Source organism: Podarcis liolepis (genome assembly GCF_965112155.1).
Source record: "Podarcis liolepis genome assembly, chromosome: 6".
NCBI lineage: Eukaryota > Metazoa > Chordata > Lepidosauria > Squamata > Lacertidae > Podarcis > Podarcis liolepis.
The window spans coordinates 62,120,756-62,143,893 of NC_139559.1; the positions used below are offsets into that span (position 1 = coordinate 62,120,756).

The 23,138-nt window shown below is 41.0% G+C and overlaps 2 protein-coding genes and 1 long non-coding RNA gene across 8 annotated transcripts in view; 2 read left to right on the top strand and 1 right to left on the bottom strand.

Moving 5' to 3' along the window:
• The window catches only part of AK4 (adenylate kinase 4), a 32,921-nt gene extending 21,997 nt beyond the window's left edge, over window positions 1-10,924 (top strand). For all 5 annotated transcript variants that reach the window (XM_083510387.1, XM_083510388.1, XM_083510391.1 and 2 more), the window contains exons 3-6: window positions 1,389-1,508; window positions 5,385-5,557; window positions 6,598-6,716; window positions 8,198-10,924. In XM_083510387.1, the coding sequence (XP_083366513.1) occupies window positions 1,389-1,508; window positions 5,385-5,557; window positions 6,598-6,716; window positions 8,198-8,312 (527 nt within the window). In that variant the 3' untranslated portion in view covers window positions 8,313-10,924. The remainder of the gene's footprint in view (window positions 1-1,388; window positions 1,509-5,384; window positions 5,558-6,597; window positions 6,717-8,197) is intronic.
• LOC310710040 overlaps window positions 1-23,138 on the bottom strand; it is a 131,080-nt gene that overhangs the window by 53,321 nt on the left and 54,621 nt on the right. The window lies entirely within an intron of this gene.
• The window catches only part of DNAJC6 (DnaJ heat shock protein family (Hsp40) member C6), a 54,373-nt gene continuing 52,766 nt past the window's right edge, over window positions 21,532-23,138 (top strand). Inside the window, exon 1 of one of the 2 annotated variants that reach the window (XM_083510270.1) lies at window positions 21,532-21,801. The gene's annotated coding sequence lies outside the window, so the exon portion shown is untranslated. The remainder of the gene's footprint in view (window positions 21,802-23,138) is intronic. The other variant, XM_083510271.1, reaches the window with a different exon arrangement.

Sequence of the window (23,138 nt, forward strand, 5' to 3'; positions counted from 1 at the left end):
AGTAAGACCCATTTATAGGCAGTGGGATTTACTTCTGAGTAAACATGTAGTGGATTGTACTCAAAACATAGCTAGGTATGTTAATAAGCAAATGAATTATCAGGTAATCAGTGTAGGATTGTAGGTCTGACTCTGCAGGAGGTCATCAAGGAAACTAAATCATTTAGCAACTTAAATACTGGGGATGTGGCTCTAAAGTTGGGTCCCCATTCGCCTCCACTGTACCCAGCCCTCTTAGATCTACAATTCTCCCCACTGGTTTTTACTTTCCTCAGTTATCTTTATTTAAACTCACTGCTTCTTCCACCTCTGATTTCCTTAGCTGTTGTGTTTTGGGCTGATGCATAATCTGCCCTTCTTCTTGAAGTCTCTGGCCCCTCTTCCATGGCTCCCTGCTTTTTCTTGTTGGACCAGGAGTGGTTAACCTGTGGCCCTCCAGATGCTGTTGGACTCCATCTCCCATCAGCCCCAGGCAGCATGATCAATGGTCAGGTATGATGGGACTTGCAGTCCAATAACATCTGGAAAGGTCTCAGATTAGCTACCCCTGTCCTATGCTTTCAATTTATGCTTCCTTTGTATTGTCTTTCCACAGCAATTTCTGCATTAACTGACTTTATGGTAATTTGCAGAGCAAAATAGGTAATCTGCTCAAGAGTATATTGCAGCAATATCTCTAATACCACCCCTCCCCACGTCCATGCAAGTACTTCCCTTATGGCTGCAGATATAGCTATAGCTATATAGATTGAGTATGGGAGAACTTCCACCCTTAAGGCTTCAGAATTGGTCTTTGGCCTGCCAGATGCAAGATGGCTAAGCTGATGTACATGGCAACTTAATGATTCATCTTAGCCTGGCAGATAATGCTGGGAGTTGGAATTATTCTAATGAGATGAGAGGTATAATGTTTCCATTGCTTAGGGAAGTTTTTAAGGATTGATATTTTTAGATATGCTGTAACCTACCCAGAATGGCTGGGGAAACCCAGCCAGATGGGTGGGGTACAAATAATAAAATTATTAATTAATTAATTAATTACTAGTGGTGTCAAAAGGCACGGAACACTGAATAGCCAGCCAGTCTTTGCATGGTTTTCTCTGCAAAGAGCATAGGGCATGGGGAGATATTGGGGGGGGGGCATTGCTTTGGGGTAGACAGTAATGGAGGTTTCAAACATAGCCTGTTTCTTTCTCTTGCTCTTTCCCGCTCCCCCAGGCATTCTGTTTTGTACCTCTTTCTTCTGAGTTAGTGAAGCAGTTCAAGAGGAGGGAATAACTCATTCAGAATATGACCAGAATATATATATATATATATATATATATATATATATATATATATATGCAGAACAATAACAAGTTTTTGTTTCTTCTTTCTTTCCTGAACAGATGTTGGCATACTAGCAAAGCAGTATCTTGAGAAAGGCCTTTTGGTGCCAGATCATGTATTCACACGAGTAATGATAACAGAACTGGAAAAAATGCAGACCCAGCCTTGGTTACTTGATGGTAAGTGACCCCCCCCCCTTTTCTTTAAACATTTCAAGTGCTGGTAAAAACCATTTTGCACTTCCCTCCTTCTACAGGCTCTTTTAAATTTGATTTAAATAACATGCTATTTGTGGAAAAGTAATGTAACATGAAAACAGCCTTTCCCGTATTTTTAGCAACTGGTGGTGTAATGGGGGAGGTAGGTGAGAGCTTCTAAGGACAGAGGATTCATAGTTAAACCTTTGGCAACTATGATTCCACACATGGAAACTAAGAGATGAAAATATCTGGATTTCTTTCACAATGCTGCATTTATTGAGCAACTGAAGAAAGGTGACCACAGTCCAAGCCACCTTGGATTTCTCTTGGGGCAGCTCAGTACAGTTACGTACTTGCCTGAATTATCTTCAAGTACTAATATGGACTACTCTGTTCCTAACATCCCAACACATTCGATTTCATTTTGCCTCAAATGTTCATTCGGTGAATGAATTGGGAGGTTACTGATGATGCCTAGAGCAGTGTGTCCTGCAACTGGCTATTATTGGTTCCCGCGTCGGCACACAATTATGTTCAAGAAAGAAAATGGCCGCTTTCACCTCAATACCTGAAAAAGGTGAAAAAGACTGGCCTACTCTTTTAGGGGGGGGGGGAAATCATAATACTGTGGGAGATACAGGATACTAAGCAGGAAGTGTTATCTTTTCCTAAGGTCATCAGTGTGATGCCCACAGGGACCAGTGTGCCTACCAGCAGGTGCCCACAAAAAATAATACTGTTGTAAAGATCCCTTTCAAAATCCAGAGTGTGTGGATGTTCAAGGCTTTTTGCTTTCCCTGTTCAGTGCCTGTTTGCTCGGCTTACCCTACGCTAATCACATAGCCTTGAACATGTCAACGTGTCATTGGATGCCACAATTGGACACCCACCATCCCATTTGTTCTGAACAGAGGAGAGGTACAAAGAGCTGTTCCTAGCAGTTCTTGTTGAAGACGGTATCTTTTCCTGCATTGATAGGGTATGCCCACAGCACTTTGTGGTCCTGTCTCTTTTTCTGCTATTTAGATGTAACAGCTATTTTGTGTTATGCCATGCCCTCATGGCAGCTATTTGGTGAATGTTGCCCAATGACCCCAAATGATTGGCAACCCCTGCTATATTCATATCCTGTGTTAGACTGTCTCTCAACTACTTCTGCTATGGCCAATGAATGCAAAAGCACTAGGAACTTATATTTTTGAAAATATAAGATGGAAATTTTATTGCTGTTTAATGGGTGATATCCTATGTAGCCTGAGGGGGTGTCTACTTGTGCAGTGGAGGGGTGTCTTCTTCCTCCACTGCCCCACCTGCAGGGTCCTGTTCAGGTTTGGCCAGGCTTATGTTTGACAACACAGTCCTTCTGGTAACTAGGCCCCAAGCCATCTAGGAGTTCAAAGACAAGTGCCAACACGTTGAATTGTGCATTGAAAGCAGCAGTAGTGCTGTCTGTTGTTTCAGCATGGTCTTGACCTTCTGAAATGAAATTGTGCAGTGGCTGAAAAACACATGCTTTAGCTTTGCCATCCTTCCCAGTGAAAAATGACACATAGGAGTCTTGCTACCCTCCAGTGCTTGGGGATATGACTAAGCTGTGAGGCTCCTGGATCAGCCTTCTGTTGCATGAAACAGTGTGATCTCTCTGTGTGTCTGACGTGTGGCAAGTAGCAACTGGTAGGTGGGAAGGAAGGCATAGAGCCAAGATAAATTGCTAATAGCAACATCATCTGTGTGCTATGAACAATTGCTAGCCATGCCTCATTTATGCTAATTTGCATCCTGATTATTATTATTTTTAAAAAAAATAGATGCTTCATCCAAAAATCATTTTCTTTTAAAAAAGCAAGTTTCATTGAATTCAGGAAACTTGAGTTTATGACAAATTACTATGGGAAGAATTGATTATATGTATTTTTGAACCCAGCCTCCATACTAAAGCAGGAAGATAGAGGTCAAAAATAGAACAAATACTACTGGGGGGGGGGGTGTAGCAGTAATTTCCCATGCATACTTGAATTTAACTTATTGTAAATAATAATAAAAATTCTGCAACACTCTCCATCTCTCTCTAAGACATTACTGAGTAATGTGTAAAGGTAAAGGACCCCTGGACAGTTCAGTCCGGTCAAAGGCGACTATGGGGTGTGGCGTTCATCTCACTTCAGGCCGAAGGAGCCAGCGTTTGTCCACAGACAGCTTTCCAGGTCATGTGGCCAGCATAACTAAACCACTACTGGTACATGGAACACCGTGATGGAAGCCAGAGCTCACGGAAATGCAGTTTACCTTCCCACAGCAGTGGTACCTATTTATCTACTTGCACTGGTGTGCTTTCCAACTGCTAGGTTGGCAGGAGCAGGGACCGAGCAACGGGAGCTCACCCTGTTGAATGGATTCGAACCACCAACTCTTCCGATCGCAAGCCCAAGAAGCTCAGTGGTTTAGAACTTTAGATCACAGCGCCACACTGGACAGAGAGACAATGAGACTTGCAGCCAAGTTGGCAGATCAGATGAGAAAGACTCTTTCTTTTCTGCCCAGGGACTTATTTACTAACAAACCTTGAGTAGCAAAGCAATAAAGGCTTTCTGCCTTGAAATGCAGCTGCTACTTGGCGTTAACCAACTTTTCCCAACCTGATGCTCTCCAGATGTTTCCACCAGCCACAACAGCATGGATCAGGGATGATAGTAGTTGCAGTTCAAGGCATCCTGGGGGATCCAGGTTGGGGAAAGCTGGTGCAAAGTGTGCATTAGTTCGAGATGGTATAAGGTACATACATCTGATATAAAAGTGAAGGAGCTCTATCTAAGTTGCTTATACTTCAGAGAAAGCTCTGGGCAGGAATCTAGCCAAATATTATGCACTATTTTGCTCACTATAACTTACTTATGATTTATTCAGTAGTTGTCTCCTTTTTTTCCTTGACCAAGTTCCAGATCTATATCTCTATAATATTAAAGAGGTGGCTTGCATGAGACTTAAACAGCCACTAGCCTGAATAAATGTGTCCTTGCTGAAATACTGCAGTATTCAGAAAGAGAAATAAGTTGTTGCAGGTTCTGAAATGTTCCTGTTCATCTACATAAAGAAACCAGTGTGGGTTGAGAGCTCCAGGAACTAATGCACATGGCTTGCAGTACTGTAAAAGATCACGTTGTTTCCTAACGAAAGACATGAAGTAAATCTTTAACACTCCCATCCTCTCTTACAGTGATTCTCACTGTTGCAAAGGACATGTGTAGATCTAGTCAAGACTGCCAGTACAAGAAGATAGCACTGTGTATTTATAAAAAGAGAAAAACCCATTTGTTCTGTTAACTCAGTGCTTGGTAAACCTTGTGGTGGAAAGCAAAGCAAAACACCCCTCGGGGGCTGTTGGACAGTCTGAATTGGGGACAAATATGGTTATCAATCAGGCCGAGAGTAATATCTGCCTTCTACTGAGCTGGGCCATTGGTCCATCTAAATTAGTATGGTGTGACACTGACTAATAATAATAATATTTGTACCCTGCCCATCTGACTGGGATGCCCCAGCCACTCTGGGCAGCTTCCAGCATATACAAAAACATAATGAAACATCAAACATAAAATGCCTTCCTATACAAGTTTGGCAACGAAAGCTCATGTAATAATTGAAGTAGCTTAATACTAGCATATTATGTTGTGTGGGGCAGCAGTCAGAACAATCCCTGATGTGATTGCTCCTATAGCCTGTTGCACTTGAGATCCTGATACTGTTTCAAGTCTGGAGTCACAACACAAGTGGGGGTAGATAGGTAGGTGATGAATTCAAAACTCACAGCAAACTCTTGTAACAGGTTATTAATTTTTGTTCTCTTTTTGCACATAGGTTTTCCAAGGACACTGGGTCAAGCTGAAGCACTTGACACAATATGTGAACTGGATCTAGTGATAAGCTTGAACATCCCATTTGAGTCCCTAAAAGACCGCCTAAGTGCTCGTTGGATTCACCCAGCCAGTGGGAGAGTCTATAATATGGAATTCAACCCACCTCAAGTACATGTAAGATAACTAGTCCTGCCCAAACAATGTGACTTGGCAAGAGAAACCATAGACTATTCATCCACCACTAAAAATGGTGAATTATCTTAATAGTTGTCAGTGTGTTGACATTGGGTTTTGATGTTGTCTTTGTTCAGGGGAACTCTCCAGTGCACTGCTTCTCAGGCACACAAATACCGAATTTTTTTTGCACCATAACACTCACTTTTTTCCTCCTAGAAAGTAACGGGAAATGTCTGTGCATGTTATGGAGCGAATGCCTGCGGGTGGCGGGGGGGAATCTGCTACAGTCGTGAGCAGAGGATCCATGGTTCCCCTTCCTTCCCTCCTCCGTAGTTACAAAGCATGGATCCACATGGATCCTCAGGATTTTTGCATTGGGCTACTCCAAACTCACTGTCAGATCACATGTCTTTGGCCACAGCATGAACCACAAAAATCATATATCCACTATTTCGTTTAGAATATTTTTTTCCCTTGTTTTCCTCCTCTAAAAACTACATGCGTGTTATGGTCTGGTGCGTGTTATAGAGCGATAAATATGGTAATTCCTTCCATGCACCATTTTGAAACAGGAAGGTCAGGTGAGTTCCATCTGTGCTTGCCAAATGGTAAAGAAAAGGAACCATTTATGTGTATGAGAAGTACTACATAGGAGATTTTCCCTGGCAGAAAACAATAGAACCCAGTGGGAACATGGAAATTCATTGAAAACTATATTGTAATACTGGGTGCTACATAACACTATTAGCATTTTTGTGTACTCACCAATTGGCTTGGCCTGTGTTCCCATTTTTTCCACATTGGGTGTGGTTCTTTTGGGTGAGGGCTGTGTATAATTTGGCATACCAGTAGCATATGTGTCTGTCTGAAGTGTTTGGCTATATTGTGTCCCTAGTTCCTTGCCACAACCAAGGCTGTGAAGATAGGCCAAAATTTGACACCTTTTTGCCTGAATGTTAATTTTACTTTTAATGCAGCATAATCATATCCCTTGGTAATACTAACATGTTGATTTGTCATGCCACTCTTGTTAACAGGGGGTTGATGACGTTACTGGTGAGCCATTAATCCAACGGGAAGATGATAAACCTGAAGCTGTTGCTGCTAGGCTTAGAAAATACAAAGATGCTGCAAAGCCTGTAATGGAATTGTACAAGTGAGTTGGAAGCCCAAGTTCCATCTAAGACAAAATTTAATTGTTACAGAGATACGGTGTATGTGCATGGCAGTAGAGTTTTCATATTACAGTGGTACCTCGGGTTAAGTACTTAATTCGTTCTGGAGGTCTGTTCTTAACCTGAAACTGTTCTTAACCTGAAGCACCACTTTAGCTAATAGGGCCTTCTGCTACCGCCGCGCCACCGGACCACGATTTCTGTTCTCATCCTGAAGCAAAGTTCTTAACCCGAGGTACTGTTTCTAGGTTAGCGGAGTCTGTAACCTGAGGCATATGTAACCTGAAGCGTATGTAACCTGAGGTACCACTGTATTTCATGAAAATTCTGCTGCCATAATCATGGCACATACATTTCTGGAAGCAGTTTCGTTGGCCAACTTAATATCCTCTAAACTGTATTATATTAGTACATTATATTATTGAACTTTGGCTAATGAAATCATAGCTGGGCATCTAGATTAAAGTTTGGAATGAGATGTCTTGTCTCCATACCATTTAGGAAACCAAAGTCTTTGGTTTGGGAAGGTGATCACCACACTTAAAATAAAATAAAATAAAATAAAATAAAATAAAATAAAATAAAGCACTTTTAAGAGAGTGCAAGCTTTGGAACTTGGAGCATGCATGATTGGCTACACACACACACACACACACACACACACACAAACAAACAAAACCTTATACAGTGATACCTCTGGTTATGTCCACTTCATGTTACGTTCTTTCAGGTTATGTCCCGCGGCGACCCGGAAGTACCGGAAAGGGTTACTTCCGGGTTTCGCCGCTCGCGCGTGCACAGATACACAAAATGACATCATGCGCAGAAGTGGCAAATCGCGACCCACGCGTGCACAGATGCGCTGCTGCGGGTTGCGCTATTTCATGTTGTGCACAGGCCTCCAGAACGGATCCCGTTCGCAACCAGAGGTACCACTGTATTAGAAAATAGCTATGTGTACACAGAACATATGCACAAGGGTTACCACATGTTGGTGAAGCCCATGGATCTCCTTGCATGGGTTCTATTCTTAGAGAGGACAGTGTGTGATGGAAAGTGGAAGTACAGGTACTGTGCATCCACACACATATATTTGCGCCCTGTTCTAATCTGCAAATCCACTCCAGAGGTTTAGACAACAGCGTCTTCTACCACTGTGCCTTTTACAGAATCCAAACACACAAGGCTCTTCCATGTGGGAAATAACATGCCATTTATATATAATAGTCATTCATGTAGATGCATTTCTCTTTTATTCTGTCGGTGCCCATGGCTTGTGGAATATTTCACACATTGCCTTCCTTGGTCACAAGTACGAATACAAGTATACACACTAAAAAAGGGAATATGAATCAGCACTCTACCGTAAGATAATAATTGCATTGTAACTAAACTTGCAATACCAGGGTTGGTTGGTTTGTAAAGATTCTTCATTTACATTTTTTTTATTTTTTTATTTCAGAAACAGAGGAATCCTACACTCATTCTCTGGGACAGAGACCAACAAAATATGGCCTTATGTGTATTCTCTGGTGTCCAGCAAAATTCCTCCACTCCAGGCCAAAGAAGCAAACTAAGCATTTCCAAAACAAGCAAGAGTTAATATAACCAGAGTTGATTTTCTATTAAGTTTGTGGTGTCCTGTATCTCTGTATCTGTGCTCTGCCTCTATATATATATATCAGCTGTCTCCCTGGTTTTACTGGAGAATAGCTGCAGAAATATAGTGATAGCTAAGAACATCTCTGAAAATGCTATATGGAATCCTAGTCCTCAGCGTATTAAGTACTTGTGCATGGACTTCCAAGGAATCCTAAATTGTTATGCAGAGACAGATATACCTTAGGAGGCTTACAGAGCCTGTTGTCTGTTCCATCTAGCCACAGCTAATTCTTCTGCATATTCAATGTGCCATTTCATGAATGTTTGGAATTGTTTTCCTTGATCTAACACTCCACAGCAATTTAAAAACAAACACTTCTCTAAATGTACCTGCAGTGCAAGAAGCACTGTGGAGCATATATGCATTATATAGTTCAAATAACAAAAAATGTGTTCGAGTATCAATTAATGGGGAATGGAAATTATGGTTGTTTTTAAACATGTTGGTTTGCGGAAAATACCAACATTTAAGAATATATATAATAAAAATGCTGCTGTAATGTTTATGGAACTAGTTTGTAATTCAGTGGTGTGGATTTAGGCCATCCTGTATACTAGGATATAAAGGTGGTCTATTTTTTTATCAAGAAAAGTTGCACAACTTGGATAGTATTATTATAGCCTTAATATTATACAGTGTTACAGCCTGTTACTGCCAGTGAGCTTCTGCTCTCTTTTTAACACATTTAAAATTGTCCCAAATTATCTCCCAGACAAGTGATCGTATGATCTAACATAATGACCTGTCCAGATGATCACTATTATATTGAGCTGCTTCACAAGTCACTTGTTTGCAAGTCACATTAAGTCATAGTTTAACCACTGAAATGGCATGCACTTTTACTGCTGGTTTTGTCCAAACCAGAGACTTGTTGTTTCCTCCCATAAACAAATCACAATCAAGAAACAAAGAGCAAATCTTGGTTACGGCTTGTGATTTGGACAGAAACAAACCATAAACCTAGGTTCAGATGTAATGGCAAGCCAGATCATTGCTTGTTTCCTGGGCAATGGCAAAAGCAGGGGACGAGTGAAATGCCTGCAATTTTGGCAGTATGCACTAGCACGCTGTGTGTTCACATTAAATGTTTAAGCCCTTTAGTTTAACTGTGGTTTATTGTGACATGTGAACCAGGACAGTAAGTGACAAATGTTCATGACCACACAGTCTAGGAAAAACGCTATCACAAATCTGGAAACTGTTGCCAATATATATCAATGGTTTGATTATTAGACTTGTTCATATAAAGACAATCAGTTGCGAAGGCTCACATGTGCAAAAGGAAAAAAAGTTATGTACTGGACCAAAGACTTAGGCTATGTACACTTTAGCCGTGTTAAAATACAGTGAGGTTGTTCTCTCCCACTGCATTTGAAGTTGCATTTGCATGTTGCTATACACACTAGAAAGGGTACAGGAATATCCTACCCAATGCACATTTCCTGTTTAGTTTTTCCATGCCTGCAACCCCGCTACCAGCTCCTATTTATAAAGTGGTCATTGTGCGTGCATGGTCATTATGCATGTGCAATGGCTATCTCAAATGTACACCGCTCAGCTTAATTGCATAGTGGATGCGAGTGAAGTTTTCTAATTGGATGGAAGCTGGTTTGAAGGGAACACATCAAACAACTGTATTTCTCAAGAAACTACAGGATAGATGTGAGTTGTGGCCAATGACATGTATGCATGGCTTCAAACCCAGCTGGTGGGAGCAAACCAGAGTCAGATTCAATGGTAATGTGTACATAGCTTTACCTCAGTTGGTCTCTCTCTGTGTGTTTTAACCACCTGTCTTTAACTGAAGTCATTTCTTTCCTGTGTGAGTTTGGCCTGTTTTAAACCAATTTTCCCTTTTCTCTAAGTGATCTGTCTTTGTCCACATAAGTCTTAAGATCTTGTCTTTTAGTTCCAATGTACTTTTCTGTGAACGCTTCTTTGCATCATTCACTAGAATCTGAATGAAAATGAAGGTAAGTAAGCACTCAGGTCTGAATGGAAGCTAAATGGTCTACTATGCATGTATTCCTTGATAGCTGGCCATTTGGAATGTTGCTTTTGAAATGTATTGCTAAGTATGCTAAGCTGACTTGAACATTGAGCAGATTGCTACCAAATAACTTTAGACCAAAAGCTGAACAGAAACACTTGATTTTTCCAGAGCAATTGTTTCAAAACTTTCTTTCCTCAAAGAACCAGTTTCTGCATGGCTGTTACTTCTGTTACTTCCAGGATTCCCTGAACATAACATAGGATTCTAGGTTATATTTTAGCTTATGATTTGCAGTACATGTATGGGCCAGCCATAATTCACGGTTCTTGGTGTTGATCCAAAATGGGGGATGGTACCCTAGAGTATTTCCAACACACTCCCTCAGAGAGAGCATTTAATCAGATCAGTAGTGATGGGAAAGCTGGTCTGCCATTATAAGATCTCCTCACTGTAGAACCTGTAGCAAGGAATGCCAGAGTTCTCCAGACCAGTCTTAAAGCTACTGTTGCAGATCAATCAAATCAAATCAAATCTCCTCACTTTCCTGCATGTTGGATTGGTTCCAGAGCAAAATACTGTATTTTTTGCACCATAACACTCACTTTTTTCCTCCTAAAAAGTAAGGGGAAATGTCTGTGCGTGTTATGGAGGGAATGCCTACGGGTGGCATGCCTACGGATTTTTCTCCTCTAAAAACTACGTGCGTGTTATGGTCAGGTGCGTGTTATAGAGCGAAAAATACGGTAACTTGCACTTAAGACCTGTTGGATTCAGTGTGATATGTTAGTGATGAGTAACTTGTATCCCACTGAAATCAATAGGATGTAAGTGCAAATTAACTTTGTTTCCACTTTTCTATTTCCTTTCTTGTAGTACAGGCATAGCCAATGTGGTGCCCTCCAGAGTTTGCTGCACTCCAACTCCCATCAACCCTCACCATCGACAATGCTCTCTGGGGCTCTCTGGAGTTGTAGCTAAACATCTGGAGGGCACAATGTTGGATACCCCTGCTGTAGTATATGAAATAGTCAAAGGCTATTGGTTAAAGTGGGTGTGTGTCTCCTATTAATGCGAGGAGCACAAAAATGTAGGCTGCTGTCCATAGAGAAAGAGTGTGATACTTTTCCGTGAACAGATTGTTTTCATGCTACACAGCATTGAAGTAAAGCAGACTTCCTTTTATACTACATGGCAAAGAAATGTAATCTGTTTGTTCATGGGCAGATCAGCAGTGATCTCATGCATGCCCCGTCTTTCCTGCTCCTGAGCTTAATCTCCAGTCAGCAGCACTGGCTGTGGTTGAACTTTCCCCCCGCACTCTCCCCATGCCTTGTTCAGCTGGTCAGAGATTATAGCTCAGGAGTGGAGGAAACACTGCTGGGGAAAGGCCAGTGGACCAGACTGGGAAGTCCTGCAGGTCTTACCCATCTCTACCCCAGAATCAAAAACTAGTTTCTCTTTAAATGGACAAAACAAAAAAACTGGGAGTTTTCCACAATTCTTAAATGTATAGAGACACGTGTGTGTGCGCAAGCGCACGCGCACATACCCATTTTTGTGTATTTTTTCCTATATCCAGAGTTCATATAGCAGCTTTCCTAAACTGGAAGCAAATACTGTAATTTTGATGCATAATATTTGACAGGAACTATAACTTGATCTGAGTGTCCTCAAGTTGCCTTATTTTATATAAAATGCGGGGGGAATGTATTTAGGGGAGAAATTATTCTGAATTATGCTTTATGGTCCCCACCACCAAGAGACCTATGCTAGTTTGATGATAAAATTATGTTGTTTAAGCTCCCCCCCTCCCCACTGGCTAGCGTATTATACAAGAAGCTTTATAGTATTTGAGAATGGGCTACTGCATTACCTGCCAAACCAAATGAAATAACATTTTAACATCAGCAGTGCAAGACTACAGCTTAATGCCATCTTACACCTACATTAGAGTTTGTTCTACCCAATTGCTGTTTGCATAACTGTTTGAACCCACTAAGCCCTGGCAGCATAGGTATAATACTTCACAATGTCTTAACCATGGTGAACCTTGGGGGTCTCAAATTTCAGTGGCACCCTGTGTGACGCCAAAATTTGGCACCCCTTGCTTCTCTTGCTCCACTCTAATTCATAGCTGCAGCGCCCATTGTGACCAAACTAGTTACGCTCCCCTAAATCCCCCTCTGGTGCAGTGGAAATGTTGGCTGTTCTCAGTTGTCTTCTCTACACTTGGATGTAAAGTGTGGATAAGCACTTTTCCCTGAACATCCACATCCTAACAGACAAGACTCTGTCCATGATAAGTATTTCCTTTTGAGAAGGAGGAGCATGCTATCTGAATGCAGCCTGAGCTTTTCAGGCTGCACTGTTGTAGAGCAAAGTGACATCTGGCTCTGCCAGTACCCAAAAAAGCATTCCGTATACAAAGATGCATCCCAGGAACTAGACTTTAGCATTGCTGCTTTTTTCTTTTTTGCACTTTTATCAAGACAATCTGGACATTCAATGTAGATGAAGCAACTACTATATTTGTGCTTTAGAAAGACTAAAGGTCTTCTGAAGGCCAACTGTCTCCTGAGACGGCTCATGTGGAGCTGATAACACCAAGGGTGCAAGTTCGATCCCCATAGGGACAGTGGCATACTCCTGTCCTGCATGGGGTTGGACTAGACAATCCTCAGGGTCCCTTCCAGCTCTACAATTTTTGATTCTATGTATGGAGGACCCCAGCACTGCAACTCTATAACATCTAATGCAGGGAGTTTCCAGAAAGAAGGTGAAGGGTTTATGTATCCCTGTAATTGGCTACAATGATGAGCACATTTTAAGCTAATAACAAAGAATCCAAAGAGTTTAACAAAAAATCCATTACCTCTCACTGTGACTACTTCTGAGTGGGCCAGGTATACATGAGGCCATCAATTATATAGAGAAGGCTCAGATGTCCATGAATTGTGATAATGTTAATTTTTTTTAAAGGGATTTTTCCATGTGGTGCACATAATTAAATGTGTAATAAATGTATGTTTACACAAAGAATTGGACACCAGTGATAAAATGCACTTTTGTATTTTTTATTAGATCTTCATTTTTATACAAAAAGGAATATCTATAATAACTAGGGAGATGGGTCACCAAGTGCCCTCTCCTTCCCTGGCTTCCAAGGAGAAGCTTCTTTTAGTAAACCATCTCCTGAAGGTGTCTTTAAGTGGGAGGGACATTGGGAGATACCTTCATTCACTGAAACTCAAAGCACTCTAGTTTCAAGGGGGCAGGAAGGTATGGCTGCCTTCTATGGGGCTTCTTTGTTTGTTCAGCCTGTGGCAGGTGAGAGAAGACTTATACCCCACTTATACAGTAAATATATATATATATATTTAAGGGTTTGATTCATGTCTTGACTGAGTTCTATATTTTATCATGTTTTTCTTCACCATGGGCTGTCTCCAGGGTTGCAGAAGCAGAAGTCATATTTGTGCAATGGATCCCCTTCTTTCACCTGCTCTCCCCTGTAGACACAACAAAAGTCCTTGCCAAAGAGTTGTGCAGGGGGGTGGGGACTGACCACACATTCTGGGCCTTATCATTTGGGGCTGCAGTGAAAGAAGGGAACCCCAAACTGGCCAAGGAATCTTGCACTCTGCTGTCTTCCTCTCATGCAACATTGGATTTTAATACAATATGGCGGAGGTTGCTTGCTCAGCACCCCAACCTTTCTTACCTGCTTGTATATCTATGCATTAAGAGCAACTGGCCTATGTGAGCAGAATATATTGAGTATGAGACTTGGGCTGCTTCCAGACTGTAACTATGTAAACAACAAATGTTGTTTGGCCTTAGAGTGATGGGAAAGAACTGCAGAAAGATAACAAAGAATCCATCCACTTCTGTTATTCTGTGTTTTTATTTCAAGGTTGTAAAGCCCTTTGGCAGAGCTCAGTTTGTGCTTTTTTAATTTTAAGTAAGGTTTATTTTGAGTCCTTTATAAATAAGCCAGGGTAGAGCTGGAAATTTGAAACTGGGGGAGCCAAGTGTGTGGAGATAGAGGAGCTTGGGTGTGCTCTTTTGACTCGGATGTAACAGCTCTGAGAAATTTGACTTGTTCAAAGTGATGGATTCACTTTACATATTCATTAATTTCATATTCAAACCAAGAGTGGTCTAATTATTAAAATATATTGCTAGGTGAATTTTATAGAATTTGTAGAAATTATTCCAGGGTCAAAATACATTATTGTTGCTGCTCTGAGTACTTTCCAAAGCGCTCCATTTAGAAGCTACCCAGATACTATGTTCTCTATTGCTTTGGTTTTTAGCTTTTCCTCAGAATCACAGTCTTCTGTAATGCACCACAATTTTCACCTCATGATGTTGGCACTTTACTGTGAATCTGATGTATTTTCTAAAGTTATAGTTCTGTTTTGTACTAATGAGAGTATGTTGGGAGGGAGTTCTGTACTTAGTTGTTCTAGGGAACAGTCTTTGTATTACTGTAATTGAGGGAGGTGGGGGTTTTTTTGTTTGTTTTGGATAGTCTCCCTCCCCCCCAAGAAAATCCTACAGCTAATCCTACAGCTAATCCTAACCATTTGATATTTGTAAATAAAGTTATTTTGAACTTACTCTGCATCTTCTCAGATGTGTTTCATTCCATTACCTACATTTGTTGGTGAAACCCAATTCTGTAAATTATAAAGATGATTCCACCCTTCTATATTATGAAAGGGGAAGATCCAAGTTTTCTAAATGTGTGGTATTTGGTAAGTTAAAAAAACCTATTACCTTCATGCATAGTACTGCAAGGGAGGAAATAAGCAGAACAAAGAACACAGGACGTCTGCCAAAAACAGCAATCCTGAGTTGAGTTCATACTTCTGTTTTTCCTGTGGTATGCAGTAACATAATGTGGTGTGATGTTCCATTTCCACACACACATGATAAGCAGCCCCAGTAAGCATGGCCAATGGGCAGGGATTACTGGAGTTGTAGTTCAACAACAACTGGAGGGCCAAAGGTTCCCTACAACTGCTCTAGAGGCTAGAGGAGAGGGCTTGCAGCACCAGGCTTGCTGTTCGTTGTTGGCTTCATCTCATTTCACCCAGGAGGAGACTTCATTGTACAGTGGTGCCCCGCAAGACGAATGCCTCGCAAGACGGAAAACTCGCTAGACGAAAGAGTTTTCCGTTTTGGAGGTGCTTCGCAAAACGAATTTCCTATGGGCTTGCTTTGCAAGACGACAATGTCTTGCGAGTTCCTGCGGGGTTTCTTTCCTCCCCCCCCCTTTTCCTAAGCCGCTAAGCCGCTTATCAGCTGATCCGATCAGCAGATAAGCCGCTAAAAGCCGCTAATAGCGCTAATAGCGCTAATCCGCTAATCCATCAATGGGCTTGCTTCGCAAGACGGAAAAACCGCTAGACGAAGAGAATCACAGAACGGATTCTTTTCGTCTTGCGAGGCACCACTGTATGCAAGTCTAGCATCTTCATAAGCAATTGATTAACTATGCATATGTTAAAAAAACAAACCTGTAGCTTACACCCCCCATGTGGTGTATAGCACCATAAATTACTTAAGAGATGTGAGCTAATGAGGTAATCTGCACTTTGAGTGTGTGAGTGAGAGAAAGCAGTGAGGCAGGGACGGACTGTGCATAAACAGAGTTTTGACCACGAATAGTTGATTTTCAAGCTTGTGGGATCTTCTTTGTTTTTGACTAGAATTCGAAGATGAAACAATCCAGAGCTACATGCAAAAGGCACACCATTAGAATTAACCAGCAGGCCACCCCTGAGCATATTCTGGGCTTAGAATTTTGTTTTCAGTCCCAGAACTGAACTGAGCTCTCAGTCCTTTCATATCAAGACCACTTCTGGTCAGCTTTCTTCATTTCGGCAGCCTTATTTCGGTGGAATGGTTTTGCTCCTGCTGTTATTAAACAGTTGGGAGTTGAACTCTTGCTATCTACTGCAAATCACCCACAGTTCTACCAGTAGATCCCAATCTGCCATTTGTTCACCCTGGTCTGTGTTGACCACCAGCTCTTTAGCATTTCAGTCAAAAACTTTCTCCAATCCTCACTGGAGATGCAAGGGCCTGAAGCCAGGACTGATTTGCATGCAAATCATGGGCTCTACTACTAAGGTAAGATGAGCGGGGAAATTACCCCAGTTCCAGTGCTGGGTCTTGCATTTCCTGCTTGCTTCTCCATGCCCTACACGATAAGCCATTGGAGGTGGCAATTGTTGCTAGAAATCTGAGTAGGACAATCCTCTCCCTTCCCTCTGGATTGAATTAATGTCCAATCTCCTCGTTCCCAGTCCTATGCAAAATGCTAAGCTTTGACCACAATTTATTGCTGGTTAAATCCAAATTGGTTCATGCATAAGTGGAACTGACTTCTCTTGGAACAGAACTTCACCTTCATCTATTCTCTTCTGTTGCTCCTACATACCCTCAAAATCTGCTCCAGGAGGTTGAGGGGGGACCCTTTGCTGAGAGGAGAGGAAAGCATTCTGTTGCACTCTTGCAGTGTTGGATTCTGCCCTGTGTCCTAAATCATGTGCCCAACAGCACAGCTTTAATTAGCTGAATTTTTTTTTTTTTTGCTCTGTTTAAATATGCATTACAGTCATGGATGCAACTATGAGGAAAACTGGAATAAAAATAAAGTGCTGGAAACCCGCATTTAACAAGAGGATTATATTTGTTCTAAGTGATAGATTAGAGGAAAGACATTTCTGCAGAGCTATTACATAAATCGGATTTTGTTTGTGGGCTTAGACATTTAGAATGAAGAACTCTGTTACACTGGGGCTGCTTCTAGACTCACTATTTTCAGGTGGGATTCAATCATACCCCCAGCACACTCAGGCTTGGCAATTAAAACTGATTTGAATCTCTTATTTATTGGACAAACCCACCTCCACAAAGATCTGGCTCTATTTAGGAGGCCCCAAAGCATAATATGTATATTAAAGGGTCCTAACTTCTCATGCTATATGGCCATTCTACCCTTCTATCGTATTGTTCTGTGTCCAAAAGGCTCTGATAATGTAGCCTATATGCATTGCCTTTCGCATGAGATCCATAGAGGCATTTACTGTAGCCTCCAACACGTTTTATTAAAATTACCTCTGACTTCAGAGTAACCCAATATATGTCTCTTAGAGAGCCAAGAGCCAATATGCTGCAGGGGATAAAGGTAAAGGTACCCCTGCCCGTACGGACCAGTCTTGCCAGACTCTAGGGTTGTGTGCTCATCTCACTCTATAGGCCGGGAGCCAGCGCTGTCCGCAGACACTTCCGGGTCACGTGGCCAGCGTGACAAGCTGCATCTGACGAGCCAGCGCAGCACATGGAACGCCGTTTACCTTCCCGCTGGTAAGCAGTCCCTATTTATCTACTTGCACCCAGGGGTGCTTTCAAACTGCTAGGTTGGCAGGCGCTGGCCCGAATGACGGGAGCGCACCCCGCCGCGGGGATTCGAACCACCGACCATGTGATCGGCAAGTCCTAGGCACTGAGGTTTTACCCACAGCGCCACCCGCGTCCCTGCAGGGGATAGTGTTAGACTAACTAAGGAGACTTCAGCTCAAATCCTCTCCAAGTCATGGATTGATCTAGGTTAGGCACATAGACTTAACCCAGACTCTCACTGCCCTGTTAGCCTATGAGAGGGACATCTATGCCTCCTTGATGAAAATGAGTGAGATAAAGATCAATAAAATCTGGGCCTCAAATACCACAATATGCATCATCCCATCTAGTTTTCTTGTAGGGTAATTAAGTAGCCCTTGCATAGGGGTGAACATCAGGCTTGTGGAATGGACTGTGTTTTACTATAACCCCACATTCACCAACTGAAGTAAGGTGCAAAGCAGTGCAAGAAGAATCTGCATACAGAGTTGGATGCAAAATTGGGGCTTGGGTGGAGTCAATAATCTTGTGCATCCCATAACCCATTCCCTGGGATAAGCTGCAAGTCCAAGGACAAATATTCACCTGAGTTTTTAATACAGATCAGGGATGCTAACACAAAGCTCTACAACAGGCCAACAGAGCTGCAAAAAGACCTAGTCAAAGGAAACCAACCATTACTCTTATTTTACAAGTGAAGAAAACTAAGATGGAAAGATAAGTAGTCAACAGAAAGAAGGTCAGCCAGGACAAATTAGTGTTGTCACTAAGATTAGAGGACAAAAATCCATGCCAATCCATCATAAAATATCTATCAGTAGATCACCTGTCATAAGAACAAACCTATTGGATTGCATCCAACATTTTTCCTACTTTGAGTAGACTCATTTAATTTAATGACCATGAATAAATTATGTCTTAAAATTTACAACCTGTTTTCTTTTTCTTATGGCTCAGCAGGCAAAGCCAAGGTCTACATCACATTATGTTACATTGGTCTTTGTCTTTCAAAAAAAATTGCAGCATGTGATTCACGAAGTCAGTTCTTTGTATGTTTGGTTGGGACAGCAACACATGACATCTGTGTTACTAGTCATACGTTATAAAATCAATGAGTGTAGACCTGTGTAAAATATGCAATGTTTTTACACTATTCCTGTATAAGCGCCTCAGGGAGGGATCTGTCCTCTTGTGCTCTGAAACACATCATGTATGTTAATGATTATATAGTACATGGGATATTTAATGTTATGCTTAACTTATTCACTTTTTATGGGGCATCCACACAATGCTATCATCTATTGCATGTCATCCTACATTTCCCTTGTGGGTTTTTAAAAACTTTTCTCAGACCAACAGAATATTTGCCTTTTCCCCCAGAAGAACAGAAGAGTAGTACAATCGCTACAGGTGCAGGTGCCTTTAATACAAGTCTTTTGATCTTTTATTATTATTATTAAAGGGGCAGAATTTTGATGTGGGCAAGTAAACCTGTCACAGAAGAAGAGAAGAAGAAGAAGAGTTTGGATTTGATATCCCGCTTTATCACTACCCTAAGGAGTCTCAAAGTGGCTAACAACTTCCTTTTCTCTTCCTCCTCCACAACAAAGACTCTGTGAGGTGAGTGAGGCTGAGAGACTTCAGAGAAGTGTGGCTAGCCCAAAGTCACCCAGCAGCTGCATGTGGAGGAGTGGGGAATCGAACCCAGTTCACCAGATTACGAGTCCACCGCTCTTAACCACTATACCACACTGGCTCTCAAACAGCTCAAAACAGCTCAAAACAAACAAACAAACAAACAAACAAACAAAAAACTCAACAGCTCAAAACAGCTCAAAACAAATCCATTTTAACCTTTGTGCTGGGTTGCCATTTATTATCCCGTTTCTATTTGAAAATGCATTGCATGAGTAGACCTTGTTCCATGCATGCAACAACTTAGTTGAATCCTGCCCAATTTGGCATGGTTTTGCAGCAAGGTCTGGATTTTTGTGGCACTAATATCTCTGAATGGTAAAGACTGACACTAGTCCCCATTAATGTGATCTAAGCTAGTGAGAGCCAGTGTGGTGTAATAGTTACTGAACTAAGGCTGGAAAAAACCTGGAATTCAAATCCTCACTTTGCCACAACGCTCACTTGAGAGCAACAACATATGCTGCCTTGAGGTCTTTATAAGAAAGGTGGGATATAAATGTAGCTTTAAAATATATAGGCATGTTTACATTTTAGTGTGACTATGACTGGCAGCTATTTGATAGTATCTCTGACATGTAACAGCATGCTATATATTGCAAAAATATGCATGCTGTGGCAGGCTGCTTGTGATGTATTCCTGAAAATACTATGTGGTCAAGAGGAGAAGCAAACACAGAGAACTTGAGCAGAATGAAGGGAGAAAAAGAAAAGTCTAAATGGGACAATTGCACTTAGAACAAGATTTGAGAGGCAGTTCCCCACCCAGCAGGAAAGCTCCAAGGCCCTGAGTATTCCTCTCTAGGACTGTTCGCTAAGAGTCCTCCAACTCTGCCCCAGAATCTAGCTAGCTGAAGGTCTGAGTATATTTGATTTATGGGTTGGGTACATACAACACTTAAATCCTAATTTCTGTATCTGGCACAACTTTGAGACTGTTTTAAAAGACTTCTGTATGTGAAAGAATAGGTGTAAAACAAGATATAGCAAGCCCTTTAAAAAGAGGGAAAGTTGCTAAACCTCAACTACAAATTGACTAGACCAGAAGCTTGGTGTAACAATAAAATTGCAAGCAAACTTGCACAGCTAAGCAGGGTCCAGCATGGTTTCAAATTGGATGGGATACCATGTGTTGAGATTCCTGCATTGCTGGGAATTGGACTAGATGATCCTCGTGGTCCCTTCCAACTATACAATTCTATGATTATATCTGGGCTGGTTAATTTCACCAATCCAGAATAATTTAGAAGACAATAGGGCTGCATTTATAAACATACACTTAAATGGGAGTCACCTACTAGGACATTTCTGAGTACACACATATAGGATTGCCCTATGAGAGAGAAGCAGCTGCAATGAAGAAAACAGAGTGAACTCACTTTTTTCACAGTGAAAAGTGGTGCCTGTCCATCCATTATTTTTGTTAATAGCTGCAGACCAACCAATGCTAAATTGGAGCTGGTTCTAAAGCAGAGGTCCAGAATAAATTGCTCCATGGAAATAAACAGTTTGGTGCAGGCATGTTTTTTCTTTAGTAAGGTTATACCATGGCAGAAAAAATGGAATTTTATAAACAATCTCATACTTTACATTCTATAAAACATCAAGGCCACTTACATATTTATATGACACAGGTCAGTATAATTTATTCTCCTCTAAGTATACTTTATATATGTTTATTTCATTTTTTATATATATAATTTGGGTATTTATTACAAGGAGGAAACTGCATTCTGATAAACTCTGGAATGAATTCTCAAGACAAAAATATCTAAATGTGGGAATTAACTATCCAGATTTCTAAACCGCACAGATTCTAGGTTTCATGCTAGAATCTATCATAACATGTGAATTATGAACATTAGCTTCACAAAGAACACCTTTTAGCTGTTTTTCTTTCATCCTGTTTCTTGTTGGAAAAAAGTAACAGAAAGATCTGGATCTTTTTTTTAAAAAAAAAGAACAAACATTGCCTGTAGAAATGAAATGAGGAAAAACATTTTGACTCCAGATCCTCTGTTCCATGCCAGATTTTATAAAATATGCTATGTCTTCTTGCATCCTCATCCTTCCTCTGATTTTGTATAATCCGAACTATAACCCAGCGTTATACACCGTTTTCATACAAATTATCACCACATCACTGCCTCGGACTGAGGAACGTAGCCTTCGTGACCTATGACTGGCTGTGAATGACAAATCAAAAGTCAGCGTTTCAGAAATCAGCTGGGTTTTTTTTCCTTCCTGCTGAGCTGCAGCAAGGAGAGGGAAGGGAGGATGAAAGAATCTGAAAATAAAGGTAAGGAAAACCTATAACTAGGAACATGTACAGTGTTATAAACATATGATGCTTGAGTCATTTATGTGGTACTATTTACAGTCTATTCTGCTGAGTAACCATTTTAAAACTGCATCGTGCATCTTGAATGCAAACAAGCCATGTTTAAAAATAAATGCAGTTATATAATATGCTAAGGGATAGACTTTGTATGAAATCTCCTTCTTATTTGAAGCACAAATTAGGATGCCAAATTTGTTAGTTCATAGCTGTGAATGCAGTATGTCTTACAGTATGACTGTATTACCAAGGCTTTCTTCAAGTACCAATGTATATATTTACAGTGCAACCCTAGTCATGTCTACTCAGAAGCAAGCCTTACTGAGCTCAATGGGACTGATTCCCAGGTCATTGTATATAGGATTGCAGTCCTAATGTTTAATGTTATGTTATCTGATAATATTGATACAGTAATGGCAAAAAGAAATGGGATGTCTCCCCATTAAAATATTTATGGAAGCTTGTGGTCTACAGTAAATAAACAGACCTCTACTTCCTTTCAGTGTGTGTATGAAAAGTATCCAGTATTTGAGGATACTTGACCTTCATAATTGTATCAGAGTGATATTGCAAAACTCAACATAATTTTCTCCTTTAGGGGAAAATACTTTTAAATCTACATTACAAATCACCTCACATTTATGTCACATTATTTCTGCTTTCAAATCTGAATTATCAAAACTAAGGCTGCCCAAAGGAGTGAAGGGAGATTGGTTGAACTGTGTGCTTGTCACAATGTTGCTGAGACAGTGATGTGACATTACTGCCACTATTCGATGCTATAGGTAGGTTTATTCCACAATTTTGCATTGAAGTGTTTGGCCTTTCCTATCATGTTTCTGATTTATATACAAATGTCCTTTCAATTTAGCAAAAATTAATGTGAGCAGTATAGATTCAGATGCCGAATTTGGGATGAGGCCTCCAGCTTCCAATGCTCCTTTGAGGGAAAGAGCTGTTTATTTCAGTCGCAGCTTCATCTGAGAGGTACAGCCTCTTTCTATCGGCTCATGTAATTTAGATGCTACCAATAGCAGCCTGAAGACAATGCAGGGGTGCACTATATTTAGCCAGCTGTGACAGCATCTGTTTCCTTTTGATCCAAGAAACCCAAAGCTCATATGTGCAGCATTTATGAATTTCTTTAACCTTTAAGGAGAAACCATGGTGATTTTTTTGCCCTTGAAACTCATGGTTGTGTGTGTTTGGTTTTTTTACTGCATGCCAACGGTAGTATAAGCACTCTCATTTAATTGCTGACTGACCTAATCTGTTCTGCATACGGCTTTTACCCAGCT